General features: G+C 37.8%; 1 protein-coding gene across 1 annotated transcript in view; it reads right to left on the bottom strand.

Annotated features, from left to right (window-relative positions):
- The window catches only part of LOC136261028 (hemicentin-1-like), a 121,076-nt gene that overhangs the window by 3,957 nt on the left and 92,075 nt on the right, over positions 1–25,044 (bottom strand). The window contains exons 31-49 of the mRNA XM_066054993.1: positions 16,651–16,764; positions 10,924–11,203; positions 9,868–9,913; positions 9,738–9,821; positions 8,771–8,906; positions 8,586–8,708; positions 8,470–8,539; positions 7,326–7,443; positions 6,719–6,759; positions 6,525–6,660; positions 6,369–6,466; positions 4,829–4,940; positions 4,617–4,773; positions 4,454–4,520; positions 4,013–4,079; positions 3,374–3,471; positions 3,157–3,283; positions 3,057–3,098; positions 2,936–3,010 (exon numbers count right to left, since the gene is read on the bottom strand). Of these exons, the coding sequence (XP_065911065.1) occupies positions 2,936–3,010; positions 3,057–3,098; positions 3,157–3,283; positions 3,374–3,471; positions 4,013–4,079; positions 4,454–4,520; positions 4,617–4,773; positions 4,829–4,940; positions 6,369–6,466; positions 6,525–6,660; positions 6,719–6,759; positions 7,326–7,443; positions 8,470–8,539; positions 8,586–8,708; positions 8,771–8,906; positions 9,738–9,821; positions 9,868–9,913; positions 10,924–11,203; positions 16,651–16,764 (1,991 nt within the window). The remainder of the gene's footprint in view (positions 1–2,935; positions 3,011–3,056; positions 3,099–3,156; positions 3,284–3,373; positions 3,472–4,012; positions 4,080–4,453; positions 4,521–4,616; positions 4,774–4,828; positions 4,941–6,368; positions 6,467–6,524; positions 6,661–6,718; positions 6,760–7,325; positions 7,444–8,469; positions 8,540–8,585; positions 8,709–8,770; positions 8,907–9,737; positions 9,822–9,867; positions 9,914–10,923; positions 11,204–16,650; positions 16,765–25,044) is intronic.

Below are 25,044 nucleotides of genomic sequence, written 5' to 3'. Positions count from 1 at the left end.
TTTCACTGTTTGATGTCACTTCAGCCGGACAGGTGTTTTTTGGCATACCACATTATGTACAATGCATTCTTCATGGACTTACTAGTGTCCTCCTCTGTGTCCCATTCATCTTTGCTGACAACGAAAGGTGTTGATTTGGCAGTAGCACGTGGTGGCTTCCCTTTGTAATGGAAATCATCCATATTTTTCATAGTGGCTACTTTGATTGCAGAGGTGCTTTTCAAACAGTTCTTAATTCATAATGCTGTATAATGGGTTGAACATATGTAGCTGACAATGAAGCGTAATGGATACTTCACTTTTCAGATGATAATTGATAGTTGGGGTGCATGACGCCATTTCAAAATATGGCATGCATGGGTTCACCAATCAGAATAATTTTATTTTACAAAAACGTTAACAAAAAGTACACAAAAATTTGGAATTTTAAACTAGAGTAGGGACCATAGCATATTGATAAAAAGTACTGAAACAAGCTGGAGTAATGCATGATATTAAATCACAGTAAAATAATAAGTGTTATATCCCTACTGTGCATTTCTGTTATGGTATGTTAGGGATATAACACTTCTTATTGTTTTACTGTGATTCAATATCGTACATTACTCTAGCTTGTTTCAGTACTTTTATCGATATGCTATGGTCCCTACTCTAGTGTGTACTTGTAACATAGTTTATCAGCAAGTTAGCTGGTTTACCATTTATATTTATGGTTATATATACCACTTTAGCATGGGCGTTCAAAGGCACCACTTGTGGTTTGACTCACAGATTGCCAGGGCAATATCATGGGAATGCGGTTTGCTCATAACTTTGATGCCCAACCAGTTCAAAAATACAATATGATTTGACTCATTATATTGAGCTAGATGGAGCATTTAATTATGGATTTGGGTTTCTAGGTTCAGTGTAGTTGCTAAGAGTTGATTAGTTGGCAGTTATTAAATGATGAATGATGAGTAAATAATTGTTCATAGATGCATGTTTCTACCTACCATGTGTCAGGACAACTAGAGTTAAATAGGTGAGTAACTTATAGTCCAAACTGCTTAACTTACTTACTTACTGTCCCAATTAGTAAACTTAATGTAGTACAAAATGCTAAAAACAAAAAACCAGATCCCACAATCACAATTTTTCTAGCGCTGTGTGTAAAGCATAATGATGTATGAATAATGTTCTAATGACTATTAGCCCACACTATTAAAACCACTATCGATCATCATATATTGATGTATAAAAGGAACAGGGTGAGTGCTCTGTAGTGCTTTCATCTATCAGGTGAGTGTGCCTAGAATGATATATATCACTTATACCATGACTGCTTGGGTTTTGCTAATATATACACCCTTAGCCCTTGGGCCTGCAGCTCTTGTGCTTCAGGTCAAAATCCCTCACAGCTGTGGTAATGGTGGTATAACTATTAACTACATAACGTATGTGTGTGTAGTGGTGGAGGAAGTTGGTGAAGTGAGGGGAGGCTGTGGCAGCAAGGAGTCTGGGGGCACAGCCCCCATGACGTTGCAGCCATTTTAGCTCTCATGGTGTCCCAAATTTCACCAGAATCAATTTATAGGTACAATTTGAGAAATTTCAACTAAAACACAAACTTATCTAGCCATAAGTATTTATAACAGGCTTTGCAGTCAATAAAAAGTAGTTTTGGCAAAGTTTTAATGTTGCTATAATAGCAATACATAACAGTGTTTTAGACACTTGGAAACGGTTGATACAGTGGAAAAAAACACAACTCACAAATTGAGAGGTAAGTGGTCTGACTGTGAAGTTTGACAACATAAGCATTTTGACTGCTCTATTAGGATATTATTTGTATTAGAGTATACTAACAGTTTTCAGCCACTCTCTAAGAATTATAGTTGCAGTGAAATCTCATTCTGAGGAATGCCATTCAGCTCCTTAGCCTCTTTCTCTGTGTGTTTGTGTCTGTGTTTACACCCCTGACCATAGCCACATGGTGAAGACCAGGCAGGGTCAGGGATCCATGCATTGGCCTTGCATGCCAACAATGGAGATTACACCATACATATAGATCATACACTGAAGGAGGGGTGGACCAAGAAGATTCAGGTCCCTGCTATGGTCCATGGCCAATTCACTTTCCTTGGGATTTCACTCACTTGGCCTATATAAAATGCTTGTAAATAGGTTACCCAGCTTCCCTTAGCTAAGTGAGTGGATACTTTCCATGGAGGGTTGGGATGGGAATGAAGATCATTTCTGGACAAGTAGCCAAGAATGTGTGTGTGTATGTGTGTCTCGGTGTTGTTGATTTTCACCATGAATGGATTGCCACACCAATACGCTATGCCTTTGCACCACAGCCATGCCACTAGGTTTTAGTTATGCTTCTCAAGAGTGGGTTGCAACAGTAGGTATGTTTCAGCCCCTGGGAAGGCTCTGGCATGATAGAAGGTCACTGAATGAGACTTGAGTCACGATCACTCTTCAACAGCTGATCAGACATAAATATTCGATGTGTATTTCTTTCAGTCTGAGTGCACCAGGAGGTCTTGGGAGCCCTGTATTAAGGCTGAAACTTTATACAACCCACCTGCTCAGCCATTTTGTGATGATATACCCTTTGTCCACTCACCACCCTATAGTCAGGTGCTTGTGCTAATAATACAGCCACGAATAAAATCACTTAAAATCATAGTTATACCAGTTGTTAGGTTAAATACTGTAACTGGCTTCACTAACAGTCAAAATTTTAAATTCATATCTTTTGATTGAAATCAAAAAAATGGGAATCTGTTATGTGCAACATCAAATGATTTTCTAAAATATTGTCCCATATACACGTAGTGCTGTAAAATATAAGCATTGTCTATTGACAATTCAAGTAACAAAACCTCTGCCAGATGAACAAGTTAAGTGACATATATGGTGCCAAGTACAGTTGTTACAATCTTACTTTTCGTTTTAATGTAGATACTAAGCTTTCAGTTATTGAATCTAGCTTCAAAGATGTATTGACTTGTTGTCTGACCTGAATGATTATGTTACACACAGATGACCAAATCATGTTCACTAACCTTCTTTTGCTTCACAACATAGAAGAGGAATATAAAAAAGCCCTATTAATGAAATACAGAGATTTTCAAACTGTCTACACATTGTCAACCATTAACATACCTGAAGAGAGTTCAGCACTGCAAATATCCATGCAAAAACAGTGGTGTCCTCATTAACAGCAAACAGTCCAATAACCCATGTGCTACCAAGTAACGGCAACAGGAAAATGGTGGCAAATATTAGTGACCTGTGTGATGTATATGTACTTGTAACTACATATGAACTCTAACAAGATTAATACAGTTTTACGTTACTGAGGTTATTGCTGCATACATACTTAGCTGCTTTAGCGCGTTCACCAATTCCACTCTCCACATCCTTCACTCTACTCTTGTAGGCCAGTCTTAATGTTATTACCAAGAATATAAAGTTTATCTGTATAAACAGATATGTACATAGTTGAACATGACCGTATAATCAGTTCAATCAATATACAACACTTATTTAATAACTTGGATATGGTTAAAATAATACACAGGTTTATAAGAGCAGTATTTCTTAACAGTTTCTTCTGTTCTACTAACATAAAAGTTTTAGTAAAGATACCAGAACTACAGCTTCATTGCAAACACTTCAAATTCACCAAATTAATTGTTAGTTGTAGCCAAATGTTTGACTATAACCCAGCAAATGTAGGTATTCAACATGTACAGCAGATAAATGTTAGTTACTGCTTTGACATTGACAAGCTAAAGCACTCACACACAAACAAAATGACAGTTATCACAATGCTTAGAAATCAGATAATCATTATAGTCATGGGATGAGCACTTAAGACATCTAAAAGCTGAGTAAAATACATTTGCATCTTTTACAATCTGCTAATAGGGGCCCACAAATACTAAGTACATCTACACACGTGCTTTGCTCAGGTATACAGATGCTCAAGAGCTGCACTAGCAGTATTACAACTAACCACTATAATTAGTAGCATTGGGGCAATAAAAGCCCATATAGTTCCTTTTACTTTTGACAACCAGCACCTGTGTATGAGAAATAGACATTTAATTGCAATAGTTATTTGCAAACACTACGCCATATCCAGTTAATTGTGTGTGTAGATGTGTTGTTAAGTGTGGTCAATTTCTCACCTCAATGGAAGGTTTACCTAAATGCCCTTAATTTGAGTCTATTTTAACAGCTGTATATACATCCCTACCAAAATGTTGACTATTTTTCTTCAAATTGAGCTTTGGTCCCAATCCCATTTGTCTATTATTACTGCTCATAAACTTTATGCAAACAGTTAGTTATGCTGTAAATTGGTAGGGCACCAGTCTAAATAACAACATGTAGTGCGGAACTGTACATCACAAACTATTGCATTGTTATAGCTTTATGTGTACAATCAACTAACGCTTTGTCAGTTCCATAATAGTCATGTGATATTCCAGCAGATATGGCTACAATTGGCACTGGTAGTCCTAAACAAATATTTATGGTAAAATACAATTTAATGTACATATACAATTTCTATATGTACACACATAGGTGCACACATCTAACAATTAAAGACTTACCCCAGCCTAGTCCCAAGTAAAAATATCGCTTTTTGAGAAATCCATTATAAAATACAAAGTTCAGGTGTATAAAAAGGTAGATGCCTTCACACAACATCCATGAAAATGCAGCAAGGAAGAAATATTGCAAAAGTCCAGCAATCACACCGCAAGCACCCTAGACAAAAACATAAGTTATTTATTGTGACACACATTCATATACATAGCTATACCTCATTTCCTGTTGCAGTTTCTATACCACTTACAAATATAATCAAACCAATCATAAGAGATAATGCCAAGTTGAAATGATTAAGATTAAGAACACCTTTGAATATAGATTTCCTAGAAAAATATACATTATTGCACTATATGCATATGCATGGACAAAGAGTTCTTAAGTTATTAATCTGCACTATAGTGTCTTCAGTTAAGTATATGCTACAACATGTGTGGACTTCGTAATCATTGAAAAATTGGCATGTAGATCACAATAGAGCAGATTTTTCGATATGGAATATACAGTTTCTGCAATTTTCCTTCATATTCCATGTATACAATTTTATTGCTTATATCGGTTGTTATAATTTCTAACACACCAAGTTCATCACTGAATCACATATTTGTATAACAATTTATCAGCTTTACAAGTGCAAGTATGCATTTTTAGTAGGGTGTCCCCTAAAATGATGGGTGCTTCCCAAATTGTTGCTATTAAAAACAATTATAGAAACATCTTATGCAGCAGAAATCACTTTTCAGAATAGTCCTGACTTCAAATCCAGCATTAAAAACAAGGAAACACTCACATGCAGGTGGCCAGATATCAATTTTTTTAAATTGACAAAACCTGATTTTTTGGTATGCCTAATTACTTGCCTGCCTGCCTGCCTGCCTGCCTGCCTGCCCGCCTGCCTGCCTGCCTGCCTGCCTGCCTGCCCGCCTGCCTGCCTGCCCACAGTCACAAGGCTAGAGGCCAAACAAAGCAGTGCATGGCCCCTATTTCATGCCACAATCACAAACTCACTTAGTGTCATGTGCCTTTTCTGATTTTGCCTTCTGTGTTTTGCCCTTCCTTTTATCTTCAGTTACACGGTTGTATTCTCTTCATGCAAGGAAGCCATATCAAGGCATTGATCTTCTGCATTGACACTTTCTTAGACAAGCATATTTACATGCACACCAAAAAACTATTTCATGCACTTATACTACTGTAAGTGGAGTAGATACATGAAGCTGCACTTATAAAACAATTGCTTGGTCTGACCATGTCCCTATAAGTGATCAGAACATGCCACCGCCATGTTCTTACCAATTAGAGCATGCTGTGACCAATCCCCTTAATGATCTAGCTGTAATCAGCTACAGTTTTGCTGTAGAAAACTAGACATGACAAACCTTCAGCACTTGTGCTGTAAAGCATTAATAAATAATTTTTTTTTAAAAAACCATGCCCCTTAATGTATTGCATAGTTTACTCGAGACAAGCAGAGAGATCAAGATACTCCAATAAAGCAGTCACAGCCAAACATGTACAACATATAACAAAGAAAAGTTAAGAAGTTAGTACAATTAAAATTCAAGAATGAAGTAGGGTTCAAGGTAGTGAATTAAGAAATATTAATGATGGTAGCTGTAGCCATGCTAATGTAGGGATTTTCTCACATAGCTATTTTGTAATAACTACCATCATTCATATCTCTTGTTTCACTATTTTCTATTGCTGGAACCCTACTTTGATTTTAAATTAGTAATTGTACTAGTTAAATGTACCTCCAAAACAACATTGCCAGTATCGTAAGTAAAAGAGATAATATTGAAATTCCACAACCAATATAGCTAACAATAGATAGAGCCTTTGCTTCACCAATCTATTGGAGATAATATACCATAATTAAATGTACAGAATATTACAAGTTATTCACTTACAGAAGATGTGGATGCACCTTGTGTATTCACCAAAACAGCAAAACTAGTGAGATGAGATGACTGGCATGTAGTTACATTGAAACTATCTGTTGAATCATCATTGGTAGTTGTTATACCTTCATCTGACCATGTTGCACTTGGAAGAGAGATGAATATTTACTACACACATTCATTTGTGTATTGGTAACACGTACCTCTCAGATTGCCAAAAGACACATCTTGGTGGTTTAGTATTCTAAAAACATAAAATATGGAATTAGGATACATGTGTAATATGAGGTGCAAAAAATATCTGTGTAAGAAATTTTCGTGTAAGTTTTGCACACGAAAATTGTTTTACAATGAAAAAAATTGAATATGTTATCTCCCATAAAAAGTATACATGGTAGCCATGCTGCAGCATCCAAGCTGTGAAAAAGGTGCAGCCTTCAAATACTGCCAGGGTGCATATATATGGACCATTACTAGGAAGTATCCAACCACTGACTGTCCCTTTAGTTAATACAAGTAGTAAAAACACAGTAAGAATCAAGAACATGGCTAAATTTTTTACAACTGTAGCTACTAGTGCTGCAAAAGATCACAGTCGTATACAATAATTTTTGTTCAGTGTAAATCATACAAAAATATTAAAAAATTATCATGATTCTTTTTGCATGAAAATATTGGCCAGTGTTTAAAATTGAGGGCTACATTTATGAAGCTTTCATATTAAATAATTAGCTAGATAAGGAAACTTTTAGAAATGGACATACCCTCCTTATACATAAACTTGATATGTAAATTACACACAGAACATACCTCAGAAACACTGAAGGTTACTAGAAGGTTGCCATCCTCAGGAAGTTGTGTGCTATTAGAATTACCAGTTGCAAGCTGAACCACAAGTACTGGAGATGAAAGACTGAACTCTCCATCCCTATTTATGATACATCAGTAGATAGTGGATAGATTAATGTTAACATGCTGATTGGTGTGGCAACACCCCGGGGTGGTGTGCACTCGGCATATTCAAGCAGTTCACACCCCCGGGGTGCAATCACCACTTACCATGTATAATTATGTGTGTGCATACAAAATAGACATGACTATATAATATTTTCCTAGCTATACACACCACCCTTCCACTGCACCTAGCTCTACTGCCTACTTTGTCCCTAGCTCTAACCGCAATAACATTTTCCACATAGCCATAAAGTGTACAAAACAACACCAAACAAACACTCATGTAAATATCTACCACATAACATTGCATAATTGCCATAAAATATACATAACAGCCCAAAACACATATAACATTCATACAGATATCTATACACAAGTACTTTGGAGAAAGGGCAACTGAAGAAATTGTTGGAGTAAGGCGTAATAACTTTTGCACAAACTATATATATATATGTACCCAAACAAACAATGTAACTAAGTTATACATACAAAGGTTCAGTCTTTGTACATGGACAACCATATAAAGCGCATACAACAATGTATGTACTGGCACATTACACTTAATACATGGTTTCGGGTGGGAGGGAAAAATTTTTCTATTTGTGAACATGCCATACAGTATGGCATGATCTTGTGATCTCAAACCTGTCAAGCCAGTTTATTATACAATAAATCATTATAATGTCATCACGTACCACATATCCTACAAGATTGGTTCATGTTTTACCTGAAACAAGTACATTGATTTCAGTTTGTGGTGCTAGCACTGGGCTACTTTGCTAATATACAATGCCACTCTAATGGACCTTGCAGTCATCTCATGGATTCTGTGTTGCTGAATTTAATTTACTTTACTCGAAAGGCTAGTTTATCACTAAAGGATGCTAGCTTCATTTACTGTGGTATGGTACATAGGTTTGCACTGTATCCATTCTACACCCACACCAAGGCATGTTAACTTCAATTTATTGCATTGCAATAAATTACATTAAGAACTTACCCATCAAAGTGGTTCGGAAGGAAAAATGGATTGCTCAGATATGTGGTTGTCACTGCTCCAGGGTATTGTTCTGAGAACAATCATCACAATTAACGATATTCTATATCTTCACTTACTTAGTGCTGCAGCTGGAACTTTAGAAGAAGCTAAAGTACTTGTCAAATTATTTTTCTCCATGGAAAAATTGATGCCTGTACCATTGTTTATGGCTGCTTGAGGCAGTAACTGAGCATCGATAACTGTGATAACATGTTTAGTTAAAGATAAGCATACAATAACATGCAAAAATTAAACCACTAACCTACACCTTTTCTGACTATTGTAATGTTAGCTGACTCATTACCATCAACTTTGAGAGTATTTCCAATCACAGTAGATAATCTTGCTGTGTTCTGAAGAGCGTGTGCTCCAGCATTGCTTCGTGGCTTGTCATTATCCTACATTCATAATATTAATAATAGTTGGATTTTGAAACACAAGGTTCTACGGGATTTAGTAACCCAAAATTCCATAGAACCGAAGTCTAGACCACAGTTCGTTGTTGAACCTTCACAGCTATTAGTGACATAAAAGTTGACAACTGCTCTATTAGAGTATCTCAACAGTACAGTATAGTCTGGTTATTATCAGCACACATGTTCACTTGTAGGCTTGTGTCATTATATCAGCATAATTTGGGGCATCATAAGTTGAGAAAAGCATTGCCAACATAATAGGTATAATCTTTGGACATTGGAGAAGCTGGACTTTTCTGCACAATATGTATGAAATAGTATGGGATATTCTAGTAAAACAAGAACACATGGTAATATAGTCTATTAGTAGCTTTTAGCTGGGTAGCATGTCTGTACTTGATCAAAGCCTGACTGAAATGGCTTCCTGAAGTTGTTTAAGATAATCATGTGTCTATGTGCTTGCATATCTCTCTACACCTCGTGTGGTAGTTTAGTTACATGAGTACACTTATAAGTGCTATCTGATACAATCAATATTATGATAATATCAATACCTGATTTGGTGTATCAGTACTGAAATTCTAAATATTATTATACCATACAGCCTGATTGTTAAGCACATGTGTCTAAAGTGTATTGTATTATATTTATTAAGCTTTTACATATTTCTTGTACTAATCATGGTACCATAGTTGAACATGAAGCTCTAAGACAAAGTGCAACTGCACAAATTATACAAGTTCAATAAATCCACCTGTATATTTAAAGTGAAAAGAACTGTATGCTTCACACTTTAGTCTTAATTGTACATACTTCTTGTATTTCTCTACTTTCTTGTTTACTGAAGGACGCCATGTTACTGGGATCAATGGTGTTGCCAGTTACATCCACTAAATTCTGTAAGCATATTACAACAAACCATTATTAAGGTAGTAATGTTTACCTCTAATGTGGTCATATCAAATGCCGCTGGTACCACATCAGATATGCTGCAAAAGAAATTAAAATCTGTAATTTTATTTCTACTGTAGTGTCTTCTTTCTTTTTTAAATTAAAACTTGTGTAAAATAATAAAAGATAATAATAGAGGTCACAAAAAAGAAACAAGCCAGCATGCTAAACCATTCTAGAACTAGTATAGAGCACATCAAACCCATTAAAGCCAACACTTGGAATTGTCATGCCCAGATCTCTATGGATATGGTACATACTCTGTCTGATGGTGAAACATAATTATGTAATTGGATAAGTAGAAAAACTTAAAGAGTATGCCAAGATTACTGCAAACAACAATCTCATATTGTTTATTGCTTGTTAGTATATAGTAGCTGTCTTTACCATATCAAAAATACAGTATACATGTATACCAGAGCAATTGTAGGTTTTATCAATTTCTGACTTATAACTGAGTCAGAACAGAGATGTACATGTGCAACAATTCCAAGTGTTAGCTAGACCTTAAAGGGTTTGACATGCTCCATTGTAGTTCTAGAATGGTTTAACATGCTGATCATGACTTGTCTGACTCCTGTTTATTTAGCAATCTCTATTCTTATATATATTAATTTTTTAAAATATTATTTTTACACTAGTAAGAATTAGATCATACATATTTCAGTTCTTTAAAAAGCACCTTTATCAGCTTCTTTTGACTATATGACTTATACTACCAAATTAACTTCTATGGCTTCTTTTATTGGTTGGGGTGCTTTCTCAGGTGGTATTTAAGTAAGTGTTCTATTAGACTTTAGTCAAAAACATAGGCAATCTCTGTTATGATCCACTACCATGGTTCATGATATTAAGTGATGAATATTTAGAAATATAGATTGTCAAAAAATAACTTCAGTATATATTAAGCCAGAGCATACTTACACTTATGAAATAGAAATATTTTAAGGTATAATTTTCAGTACTGTAATCAGTGACCATATGATATTCATGTCCTTCCATTAATACACTAAACACCTATGCCAAATAACTATCTATGTATGATAACCTTAAAATTGTATCAAAAGCACTTAAACTGTTCCCAAGATCATTAGGTAAAAGTGCTCCATCACTACTTGTGATATCAACAAATACACCAGAAATGACTTCTAAAATTTCAGGTTCTACATTAATGGTAAGATCTGCATTATTTGGATCTGATGCAGCTTTTGCAATTTCTTCAAGACGGTTGGTTTCCTCCATAATCCTGGTAAACTCCACTGTTGAGCAGTTATCCACATTTGGTTCTTGCCAAGCAGCTTCATCGTCACATAGTCTTGATGCAAGTCCTGATAATAAGGAAACAAATTACACATAACATAGTAAACAGCAGACACAATACCATGCTATATACAGATTTGTTAGGACATATACCCATAGTCCTCAACTACACATGCATGCATGTGTAGTACATGCACCAATCGTAAGTGTGGAAGTATACATGTAATAGGTCACGATCAATCTGAAATTAGTTTTTAATACTAGTTAAAGCAACGTGGCAAGTGCAATATGGAAAATATAGCATGAGGTAAACCTGAGTGCTGTATTCACCTTCTGTCTCTCGATCACACCCAAGTGCTATATTTTCCATAGTCCCCGAACATAAGCGGTGCTTTAATGTATGAATCCAGAGTAGCAATCAGGAAGAAGTTAACCGTTAATACAGTTTATCACAATCTGGAATGCCACGATGGCAGTGAGAAAACTAGTGCCTACTTGTGGTTAACAGAAAGTTAATTTATAGCCATCAATGCTGTGTTATCACAATGAATTGTGATATGTTAGACCCAGTAGCAATGGGACAGGAGGATGAGGAGAATGACTGAAGAAGGCTACTATGATGTACACGAGAAATGGATAGTTTATACAGCTGTCTAATCATTGTTCAAAGTGTGGCCATCAATGCAACACAGTTGAAGGCATTAATATGAAGCGACCACTGAATCTAGCCAAGAAATTGCTGGACTGACAATTTATTGAAAAATTTAAGATGGAATGGTACAATTATTGTACAAACATTTACGTGCGTAGCCATTAATTTGTTGTTACTTACTAATTGCTATGGTAGCATTGTTGACAGCTTTGTTAGTGGGTGTAATTGTGGTCATTCCAGTCTCTCCATGGGTCATGTTTATGGTTGTGTCACATTCATGCAAAGTATGCTTTATTACCATATATTGTACTTTGCGTGGGAGGATCAAAGCAATGCCGCATAATGTATTGTCCATACAGTGCATAACTGTACTGTATGAGTCATGCAGAACAGTTATGCAGCTAATTGAGAAAATACAGTACAGTTATGTGCTTGATTGGGCAAATACAGCACACTTGGGCAAATACAGTACAGTTATGCAGATAATTTATTTACAGGATGTTATGAAAACAACACAGCAAAACTAATCTTACCAGTTCATTCTACAGCTAGAAATAGACTGTATAAACACTTACTGAACATCTGATCATGAAGTTATTTAAACACGGCTCGACTAAGACAGCACGATTGATCACATGCATGACATTGTAAACCATTAAAACTAGCCTAACTAATCCAATTAGTTTATTCTACGACTAGAAATAGATTTATAAACACTTACTGATATGCTGATCACTGAAAATTGCAGCGGTTTGAGTACTAGAGAAAATCACTCCAAGCCAGATGACCAGGAAGTACAATATAACACTTAAAGCACAGCCTATGCTTGTGTGCATGAAAAATACAGCACTCGGAGGGTGTCTTGAAGCAAATACAGCACTCAGCTTCGCCTTGTGCTGTATCGGCCTCTCGACACACCCCCTCATACTGTATTTTCCATACACATGCATGGCGGTGCTTTAACTATAACACAAAGGAAAATAAAGCAGGCATAAAGCATTTGAACTTATATATTACTATAATGACATTGTACAGTTTGCTGCTTGAAGGTAAGTTTAAAACTGTTTTAGTATTTCCATTACTGAAGGGTATGTGAAATGTATTTGCAAACAAAATTTCAATTAGTTATAATTGCCATCATTTCTAGTGATCAAGACACACGATAGTGTGTCGTGCAGCCAAGTACAGCCAGTGTGGGCACGCGACAGACAAGTGTGTATTTTACAGGAACCAAGAAAATTCCATTTTCACGCATCCATAGCTTGATAATGGCTGGATGGAAATTAACCATTTTTGCTGTGGAAACTCCCTCGGGTGGGGCACCTTCCATTTCAAATTTGAGCTGAATCCGCCAGGCCATCACTGAGATATGCGCCTTCAAAGTTCATCTTAGCTTCTTTGTATTTTTCTTTATCTTCTTATTCTTTTCACACCACTTAGAAAAATGACTATAACTCATGCATGCTTTAGTCGATTTTCTTCAAATTTGGATGGCTGTGAGAACGTAATTTAGTATGTTTACAGTCTAAATTTTGTACACTTTGGATAAAGAACAAGGGGAGTTATATGCGAGTTTCAAAAAATTCGATAGCGATATTTTGTCATGGCCACAGGGTAAACCGTTAGAAGGAATGACTTGAAAATCAGTCTGTACATGGAGTAACCATCATAGTGTAAACCTTTTGTGGTTTGAAAAAATCGCACAAACAGCCATGGAGTTATAACAAAAATGCCAACTATATGTAAAATGCGCACGATCAAGTTTTGTTAATAAAAACGAAGTTACTATTGTTTCGGCAGCCGGAAATATTTTGTCAGGGCTATTGTTCCGGCAGTCCACTAGATTTCTCTCACCATCAAGCACACTAGTTGTATGCTATGCCCCAAGTATTCAATAGACATGCGTTTAGTAGGTTGCCATGAGCATTCGACTTTAGGGGACGTGTTTAGTAGGTTGTCCCAAGCATTCAACTTTAGGGGATGCGAAAAGTAGTACTAGCATTAGGGGTAGGGTCGGGTTCAGCTTTGGTTTCTTCTTCACCTTTGTCTTCAATATATATAGAAGTTAGTCGCCTCGGAGACATATATAAGGTAGAAACTAAGGGAGAGAAGTAACTGGGAGCGACGTAACACAATGGCTAAGACTCTGGGCTCAAGCACCGGAGGTCGTGGGTTAGATTCTCAATTTTGTACATTTTTTTGTTTCGTTTCAGGACCCTTTTTTGTCTAAGTTTTATTTTTATTCACGTGACTGCTAGAACAATAGCAATAACCTAATAAAAAAGTAATACTTGCCACACCTACTAGGCAAACTAGTTAACAGAATCAGCTGAAATCAGGTAGAGAGGTAGATAAATCATTTTAGAGTAATCTTTCAGTGGTTTACAAGGAATCAGATTAAAATCCACTATGAAAGTAAACTAGGTGTAACAAGTGCGCGATCGAGATACTCTAATAGTGCAGTCACCCTAATAGAACATTCAACTGCACAATAAGTCACTCTATTAGAACATTCAGCTACAATTAAATCACCATGTAGAGAGTTCAGCTAACAACATAGGGAGTGCAACTACAATCAAGTCACCGTTCAACTAGTATCAAAACAAATATCCCTGTAGAGAGATCAGCTGGAAACCAGTCACCCTGTAAAGAGTTCAGCTGGAAACAAGCCACCCATAGAGAGATCAGTTAGAAACAAGTCACCCTATACAGAATTCAGCTACATTTTGTTAAGTGTTTCAGCTAGAAATAAACAACCCTGTGGATAGAAACCCTGTGGAAGCAACCCTGTGGAAGCAACCTGCTGGCTAAGCAACCCACTGACTAAGCAACCCACTGGCTAAGCAACCCTGCGGAAGCAACCCTGTTGCTTCTTACTGGCTAAGAAACCCAGCTAAAAAGCAAGTTATCCTGCAAAGGGTTCAACTACATTTGAAGTCACTCTGTAGAGAGAACAACTAGTAACAAATATAGCCTTGTAAAGAAATAAGCAGCAGTGTAGATAAGAAACATTTCAAATCACCCTGTAGAGAGATCTGGTAGAAAAAAGTCACCCTCTAGAGAGTTCAGCCAGTAAGACGTCACCCTGTAGAGAAATCAGCTAGAAAAAATCACCTGTAGAAAGATCAGCTAGAAACAAGTCACCCTGTAGCGAGATTAGCTACATTTCAATCACCCTGTAGAAAGATCAGTTTGAAATCACCCTATAGAAGGATCAGTTAGAAACAAGTCACCCTGTAGAGAGATCAGCTAGAAATAAATCACCCTGTAGAAAGATCAGCTTGAAACAAATCACTCTGTTGAAAGATTAGTCAGAAACAAGTCACCCTGTAGAGAGATCAGATAGAATGAAGTCCGCACCGTGGTTTGCAGAGAATAGTGCGGACTTCATTCTATCATGGCACTGTTCTCTGGTAGTGGTGTTTCACAGCTCTACCAGAGAACAGTGCAATGAAACACCTATGGATTATCCATAAACAGTAAAATAATCCCCATTAAGTGCCATGAAAGTCATTTCATTGATATTTCATTGTAATATCCATGCCATGAAATACTCATGAAAAGTGGAGATTTCATGGTAATTTTATAGCACTGACAAATTAATTCATGGTACAAGAAAATTTCAAGGTTGCAGTGTCCATGAATTGTCAAATTGTCATAGGCAGTGTCCATGAATTTTTATCACCAGTGTCCTTGAAAACTACAAGAAATTTCATGGTTTACCATCACATTTTCATAGGCTCTTCTCTAGGAGTTCGGCTAGAAATAAGTCAAATCAGCTAGAAATAAATCACACTGTAGAGAGATCAGCTAGAAAAATCACTTTATAGAGAGATGAGCTGGAAACAAGGCATCCTGTAGAGAGATCAGCATGATCATGTCACCCTGTAGGAGCCAACTACTTTTCAAGTCACCCCATGGAGAATCCAACTATGAAAAAATCTCTCATTAGAAAGATCAGCTAGAAATAAATCACCCTGCACAGTATTCAGTTAGAAACAAATTTCCCTGTAGAGAGATCAGCTGGAAACAGGAGAGAATTCAGCTACATTTCATACAGTGTTTCAGCTAGAAATAAGCCACCATGCGGTGAGTTCAACTACACCATGTAGTCAAAGAGTACAGTTAAGTTATAAGGCTCCCTGTAGAACTACATACACATTTCCCTGTAGAGTATTCAGCTGCAAACAGTTTAACCTGTGTGACTTTTTTTATAACAATTGTACATTAATGCCTAAATGTACATGTAGCTAAACAAATCATTAAAATCTTCTTCTTCATAATAATCTTCTCTCTAGATCTGTAGAAAAGAAAACAACAAGTTGAAAGAAATACCGAAAGCTGGCCATAGGCTGGCTTTAGGTATGAAATTACAAAAAGAAGTGATGTCTAATCAAAAACAGCCAAGCTGTAAAAAAAGGGTGCGGCCTCCAAAAAAGCCAGGGTGAAAAAAGATGTGAAATCAAAGGTGGCGGCCAAGAAATGGCTGTGATGGTAGGTTAAAGGCAAAAAATTTAATAATGACAATTCAAATGAATTTGGTGCCGAATCCTAGTGAAACTTGGAGGAGGCAACACAAATTCACCTGAATTGTCGTAAGTAAAATTTTCGCCATTAACCTATGATCACAGCCATTTCTTGGCCGCCACCTTTGATTTCACCTTTTTTTTCACCCTGGCTTTTTTGGGAGGTCGCACCCTTTTTTTTTACAGCTTGGCTGTTTTTGTTTAGATTGAACTTACATCTGCAATACAAACTATAACAACATAATTTACAAAGGATGGCTATATATTTTACAGTCAATACAAAGCAGCAGTTCAATTTATAACTGTTAGTCAATAGATTTCAACTGATGAAACATACCAACTGATTCAACTCCACCAGGACATGATTGTATCACAGTTTCTCCTTTCATTGCAGTTGGCCATCTGATTCCCCATTCAGTATCATTTTCTGGATAGCAACCAGTAAATGTTTCTGCAAAAGTAGTTCTATTTAATTGAAACTGTTACCATGTGAATGATTTAAGTACATATACACTCTTACAGATATCGGTACCTAGATACTATTAATTTAAAATATGACATATGTGACTGGATTTACGAAAAGGTACCTTTTCCACACATTTTACATACCAGCAAACAATACTTGAGTCTTTATACTGATTAACTTGCTTTTAGTATCAAAACGCAGTCAGATACTGTAGCTATACCCATGGTAAATTTGAGGCAAATTTATAACATGGTTAAAAAGTTAATGTAATTTATTGTATCGTAATTTATTGTATCACAATAAATTGAAGTTAACATGCATGCTGCAGATATCGCGATATAGCACTATAAGAACTTGCACATAATTTTGTGACCTAAGTGCATGCTATAGCGTAAGGGTGCCCTTACGCTATAGCATGCACTTAGGTCACAAAATTATGTGCAAGTTCTTATAGTGCTATATCGCGATATCTGCAGCATGCTATGATCTAAGCACGTGAAGTAATGTTGAGATGGTTTCAAGTATTGTGTAATCAACGAACTGGTTTAACAGGTTTGCGGTCAAGTGACATGCCACATTCTTGAAAGGTGAATGGCCTAGTTAAAGAAAAGTTCTAGTAGGTGAAACAAGACCGCTAGTGTCGCGTTGTGTACCGGGGACAGTAGTTGGTGAACAAAAAATGTGCCACTCACACGAGTTGTGTATGAGCCAAGCTACCATGGCCAGTGGTTCTTCGTAGCAGTCTTTCCAGCTTACGGAATCAATCGAGATGGTAACAAGAAACAAGGTTGTCATCGCTGGAAGTTCATTATAACCGGTGAGCTTGTTCCTTGTGTGACACGTGTTGCATGCGGCACACTAAATTGAACAAAACTGATCACACCATTCCAATAAGACGAACGGCTATCAAGGGATACTGGCCGAGTTCTCACGCATGTTCTATAAGAAGTTTAGTATAATTAAAGTGACGCTGCGATGAATTGCTATACTGGCTTAGTTTTGTCGTTAGCTGTCAAGCTTGTCCTTTAACATTGCGTCATTAGCTTCCGGGCTTATCTGTTCAAGTTTGTCATAAACCTCTGGGCTTGTCTATTCAAGTGTTGTCAGCTGTTACGCTTGTTTGTTTGAGTTGTTTTAATTGTTATCAGGGTGTTATCATGCAATGGATGCATGATATGCTGCCATTGCATGATAGAGAGTGCTGCTGTTGCATAATGAGAGTGCTGCTGCATGATATGCTGCTGTTGCATAATTGGCTGAGAATGCTGCTGTATAAATGTAGTGCTGGCAAAAAAAAACCAAAAAAACAACCTTTTACGTTCTAATTACACTGTGTTTGTACACTCCTCCATATAGTTTGGTGGCAGCTGAGGGATGAGGATGGGACCACAGCCAATGGGCAAGTATTTATTGGACAAGCTTTCTCCGGTAGCATGCTATACGTAAGGTTTACAACTTTGTATGTTTGATGGCTGGTCACTCGCGAGTTGTTGCAAGTATATGAGGCTATTGTGCTTTTACGCTATGCAAAGTGTGTTGCATGATTCACTTAAGTGAGTACTACTGCATGCTGCTACTATTGCACTGAGGGTGCTGCTGCATGTATATTGCTATTGCTGCTGCTATTGCACTGAGGGTGCTGCTGCATGAATATTACTATTGCTGCTGCCAATGCACTGAGGGTGCTCCTGCATGAATACTGTATTTACTTGAATAAATGCAACGGCGTTTATTACCTTAGTTCCAAAAATCGATGCGGTGACTATTCAAACTCGACTACTACTCGATTCTCGTGAATGATGTTTAAGCCATTATTTTCACAATCGATTGTGGGACCACTCAAGTGCTGCGACTATTAAAGGTGCAGTGTTTAATCAAGTAAATGTGGTATTGCTGCTGCTGCTGCTGCTGCTGCTGCTGCTGCTGCTGCTGCTGCTGCTGCTGCTGCTGCTGCTGCTGCTGCTGCTGCTGCTGCTGCTGCTGCTGCTGCTGCTGCTGCTGCTGCTGCTGCTGCTGCTGCTGCTGCTGCTGCTGCTGCTGCTGCTGCTGCTGCTGCTGCTGCTGCTGCTGCTGCTGCTGCTGCTGCTGCTGCTGCTGCTGCTGCTGCTGCTGCTGCTGCTGCTGCTGCTGCTGCTGCTGCTGCTGCTGCTGCTGCTGCTGCTGCTGCTGCTGCTGCTGCTGCTATTGCACTGAGGGTGCTGCATGTGCTGCATGAATATTGCTGCTGCTGCTATTGCACTGAGGGTGCTGCATGTGCTGCATGAGTATTGCTATTGCTGCTGCTATTGCACTGAGGGTGGTGCTGCATGAATATTGCTATTGCTGCTGCTATTGCACTGAGAGTGCTGCTGTGTGAATGTTATTGCTGCTGCAAGAATGCTATTACTGTTGCTGCTGCATGAATATTATTGTCGCTACTGCTATCGCTTTGAGGGTGACGTTGTATGAAGATTACATCTACCACATGCATGTTACCACCATTATTACTACTTCCGTTAAAACGTATATATTCCAGACATCAAATGGTTGATATGCAATACTACCCAAGTATGGCTACTACGGCGTCTAGTGACCCCAACCTGATCCCCTCAGTTGCCCAATTCCATTGGTGGCTGCTGCATGAACGTTACTATTGCTGCATGTATATCATGGCCCCAGCACAAAAACAATAAAAAATAAAAAATATTTCCACTTAATGAAACATTAGTGCGGCCACATAAATGTAATCACTGCTGTGAGCTTAAGGGTGCCACAATTGCATGATCTACCGAGAGTGCGGAGACTAGTGGAGTACTGTGCGATGCTCTTGCTGCTGCATGATATGCAACCTCATGATATATCAAAGCGCTGCTACATAAATTTTATGGCTCCTGCATGTCTGCTATTACTGTTGCCACTACTATTGAACTACAACTCTGCCACAAGTAATTTACTTCTACTGTTTCATTGCTAGTATTGCTGCCACGGCATGCATGCTCTTCACTATAGCCTTGCGAGTTATCATTGCTTCTGTAGACAGGCATGTCCTAACTGTTGCTTTCATGTAGTACCATGCTTATGCGACTGCTACACTATTTAGTGACCACCTCAGTTGTCCAATCCCACTCTAATCTTACTAGCTCATGCATTATCATTACTGCCACTGTCACTGACATCATTATACTTCCATGATTGACCTACTACAAATGTGTAACCACTCTCCAATCCCTTCTACACCAACCCCCCTCCCCCACTCTATGCTATTAATTATGTACTTAGTGGGTATTTGTATACATCTCTATGGTCAAGTGTTTTATCTTTGGCAATACTATTATCTCATTAAGCATGGCAGCTCTTATACGTGCTTGGGTTATTCCATTTCCACCTTTGCATACATGAAATTACCACCGATTAGTTACATTGCAGTAACTTTCTGTCGTTGAACATTCATATGTAACCACTGCACTTCAGCTGTGTTACTCTCTGCAGGCTTGCTCCATGCCCATGCATATGCAGGTCCATTGGTGGCTACAGGCAGTTAGGAGGTGCGCATATCTACACCAAGGTTGCACATTCCTTCTCCATGTATATAATAACATCTTACTATAGGGTTTCCTTTCCTTGGTTTAACAATAGTCATTGTCTAGAGCCCCTCAAGCTTTCCATACCTCTGCAACCTATCTACATTCTTATGCAATTAAATATTTCATTCAGTTGCTAATGTAACTTGTAATATCTCCAGTATACACCAACTGTTGCATACCTATATAGCTCAATGGCTGTTGCTTTCGCAGGCATGTTCCATACTCGGGCATATACATGTTCATTGGTGGCTGCATGCAGGTAGGAGGCTGGGTGCGTATATCAACATTTACCAGCTTGTTTTGGGGGTACATACCTCCAATCCTCAGTTGCACTTGCCTTTGTCAGTACATAGTGTCTGTGTGCACAAGAGTACTCTTGTACTTTAAACTTGAAAGCATCTGCATAGAATATAAACTGCTACATGTCTAAAATCATTGCAGGCTTTATACTACATAAGTAACCTCTTTAGCTCTAATTGCAAATTTACTCGTGCTTACCAATGTCTGTATGTATAGTACTTGGCTGTATTCAGACTTAGAATACAACTGTTGCTGCTGCTTATGGGCTTTTACATTCACGTTCTGCTTACATGCTTGCAAAATGCATATCAGTATTTGCAAAGTCACTTAATGCTCACTAATATGTGCATACATTTGTTACTGCACACAGGTAGTTGACACTCACATACAATCAATTGGCAGGCCTACTGTGTACATTGCATTCAAGTCATATTTATACACTCCTTTATACTTATGCTATACCTGCACACTCCTTGGTACTCACAGGTTCTCAGGAATTAGTCCCTGCTGGTCCGGCAAAAACTCTGCCTAGTAAAATGCTTACCGCTATCGGTACACATACAGGCTCACTTAGATGTTTTCTCATTTGGTATTGTCGTAATTTTCTATATACCATCGGGATGTGCCATATACTTTATGCATACTTGTGCTATGTGTGGTTATTATAACTCCAATAATATAACTGACTAAGTACTATTATAATTTTATATGTGGGGTACAGCCAGCTCGGGAAATTGGGGAAATTTGGAGAATTTGGGTGAATTAGATGCTAGTTATATAGCTGTAATGCTTTATCAATTGATGCCAATATTAATGTTCATGACATAGCTTGGTCTGTCATTTTGGTTGCTAGTGATCAATTGCTGCGATTTGACATGTCTTAGCGGTTTGCTATCATGACTTACAAATGCTATGTTCATCCATCTACCCTATTTATGGAAGAACTTACTGCCCGCCCTATGATTTCCTCAGTTTCCCGTTATTCATCCAAACTCATCCTCTCTATATCACATATTGTATGATCTATATATATATATATCTAATCAAAAACAGCCAAGCTGTAAAAAAAGGAGTGCGGCCCTTGAAAAGGCTATGGTGAAAAAGATGTGAAATCCAAGGTGGCGGCCGAGAAATGGCTGTGATGGCAGGTTAATGGTAAAAATTTTAATAACGACAATTCAGGTGAATTTGGTGCCGCTTGGTCAATTGGCACAAAATTCACCTGAATTGTCGTTATTAAATTTTTTACCATTAACCTACCATAACAGCCATTTCTTGGCCGCCACCTTGGATTTCACATCTTTTTTCACCATAGTCTTTTCAAGGGCCGCACTCCTTTTTTTACAGCTTGGCTGTTTTTGATTAGATTTTACTTCTTTTTGTATTTGTATACCCCAAAGCCGGCCTATGGCCAGCTTTGGGGCTTTTTAACCTATATATTTTTCTTTACCACAGGAAAAAGAAAAAGATGAAGCAGATTTTATAAATACTTTAACTCATTCTGATTTTATCAGTAAATGTACAAATTATATATATAATGCATATATCAAGAGTTCATAATATAAAAAGAGAGCATATATTTATTACATGTCAATTAATCCCCACAGGATAATTTGCAGCTGATCTCTACTGGGTGACTTGAAATGTAGCTGAACTCTCTACAGGGTGATCTGCTTGTACGTAGATGAACTCTTTACAGGATTCTCTCTACAGGGTGACTTGACTCTAGCTGAACTCTCTGCAGGGTTATCTGTTTGTAGTTGAATTCTCTACAGGGTGATTTGTTTGCAGCTGAACTCTCTACAAGGTAACTTCTTCTAGCTGATCTGTCTACAGGGTGACTTGTTTCTAGCTGGTCTCTCTACAGGGCGATTTGTTTGTAGCTGAATTCTCTACAGGGTGATGTGTTTGCAGCTGAACTCTCTACATGGTGGTTGCTTTGTAGCTGAACTCTCTAAAAGGTGACTTCTTCTAGCTGAACTCTCTACAGGGTGATCTTTTCATAGCCGAACTCTCTACAGGGTGATTTGTTTGCAGCTGAACTCTCTACATGATGATTTCTTTGTAGCTGAACTCTCTACAGGGCGATTTGTTTGTAGCTGAAATCCCTACAAGGTAACTTCTTCTAGCTGATCTTTCTACAGGGTGATTTGTTTGTAGCTGAGTTCTCTACAGGGTGTTTGTTTGCAGCTGAATTCTCTACATGGTGGTTTCTTTATAACTGAACTCTCTACAAGGTGACTTCTTCTAGCTGATCTTTTTACAGGGCATATTTGTTTGTAGCTGAGTTCTCTACAGGGTGATTTGTTTGTAGCTGAACTCTCTACAGGTGATTTGTTTGTAGCTGAACTCTCTACAAGGTGATACTTCTAGGAGATCTCTCTACAGGATGACTTGTTTCTAACTGAACTCTCAACAGGGTGATCTGTTCATAGCTGAACTTTCTACTGGGTGATTTGTTTGCAGCTGAACTCTCTACATGGTGGTTTCTTTGTAGCTGAACTCTCTACAAGGTAATTTCTTCTAGCTGAACTCTCTACAGGGTGACTTGTTTCTAACTCTCTACAGGGTGACTTGTTTCTAGCTGATCTCTCTACAGGGTGATCTGTTCATAGCTGAACTTTCTACAGGGTGATTTGTTTGCAGCTGAACTCTCTACATGGTAGTTTCTTTGTAGCTTAACTCTCTACAATGTGACCTCTTCTAGCTAAACTCTCTACAAGGTGACTTGTTTCTAGCTGATCTCTCTACAGGGTGACTTGTTTCTAGCTGAACTCTCTACAGGTGATTTGTTTGTAGCTGAACTCTCTACATGGTGGTTTCGTTGTAGCTGAACTCTCTACAAGGTAACTTCTTCTAGCTGATCTTTTTACAGGGCATGTTTGTTTGTAGCTGAGTTCTCTACAGGGTGATTTGTTTACAGCTGAACTCTCTACATGATGGTTTCTTTGTAGCTGAACTCTCTACAAGGTGACTTCTTCTAGCTGATACAGGGTGACTTGTTTCTAGATGAACTCTCTACAGGGTGACTTGCATGTAGCTGAATTGTCTATCAGATTAACTGTTTGTAGCTGAATTCCATACAGAATATCCTGCAATGTAATATAATTCAGTAATGGAGTAAATTATAAACGTAGCTGACTGCTCTATTAGGGTGACTGTTCTATTAGAGTATCTCAATCTCGCATTTGCTACACGTAGTTGCCTTTCGAATCGTAACTCAGTGGTTTGTACTCCGATTCTTCTGTACTACTGCAAGGACGTTCTATGATGATTATTCCAGCTACACACTGATTTTCAGCTCATTGCTCTAAGCGGTTTGCCTGGTAGATGTGAAAACTAATAGCTTTTTTATTCATAAATATCGATCGCGTAATTTTGACACAGGTTGGGTTTTGTGTCATATCTCCATGGTCTTTATCTCAATTCCTTTCAAACCACAAAAAGGCACTCCTACAATGGTTACTCCATCTACATATAAATGTTCAACTCATTCCTCCAAGGGGTTTACCCTGTAGGCGTGGCAGACCTTCGACCTTATTTTATTATTATTATTATTATTATTATCAATTTTTCCAAAGATGGGTAACACAAAAGGCAATACTGCCTGTACAAGGTGATCCCCAACACAGAACATACATTCACATGTACAATTACACACAAACAAATACAAAAGGAACATGAACTACTTAATAATTACAAAATCAATAAACCTAATTACAAAAAAAGATAATGTTTTAACCTAGTCTTAAAACTGCCAGCAGTCCTTTGAGATAAAATTTCAAAAGGAATTGAGTTCCAAGGAAAAGGTGTCGTCACAAAAAATGAGTGCCGAAATGCGTTGATAGTTGACGACGCAAGATTTAATGTCAAAGTATGTGACCTCGTAGCCAATGTGTTAAAATGAAAATACCTTGAGAAATTGATGGCAGTTCTTTTATGATAAATGGAGTAGAGGATCCAGATAGATATATAGCTTCGACGTGTTTTAAGTGAAGGCCATCCCAGTTCACTGATGCAAACCGACGACGACTTAGACCATTTTTGAGCAGCTGCATTTTACGCACATAATCGGTCATAACTCCGTGCATGTTCATCGGATTCCTACCAAAGTTGGCACTGCGATCCGCCTTAATGAGCCCTTCAAGTGTGCCAAATTTCAGCCCTATCCGAGTACGCATTCGTGTTTTATGTAAATATTTTAATAACGACAATTCAGGTGAATTTGGTGTCGCTTGGTCTTGGCACAAAATTCACCTGAATTGTCAGTATTAAAATTTTTACCATTAACCTACCATCACAGCCATTTCTTGGCCGCCACCTTGGGTTTCACATCTTTTTTCACCATAGCCTGTCTGAGGGCCGCACTTTTTTTACAGCTTGGCTGTTTTGGATTAGATTT

The sequence above is a fragment of the Dysidea avara genome, chromosome 7, assembly GCF_963678975.1.
Source record: "Dysidea avara chromosome 7, odDysAvar1.4, whole genome shotgun sequence".
NCBI lineage: Eukaryota > Metazoa > Porifera > Demospongiae > Dictyoceratida > Dysideidae > Dysidea > Dysidea avara.
The sequence above is the reverse complement of the archived record's forward strand: the minus strand, read 5'-3'. Positions and strand labels throughout refer to the sequence as shown.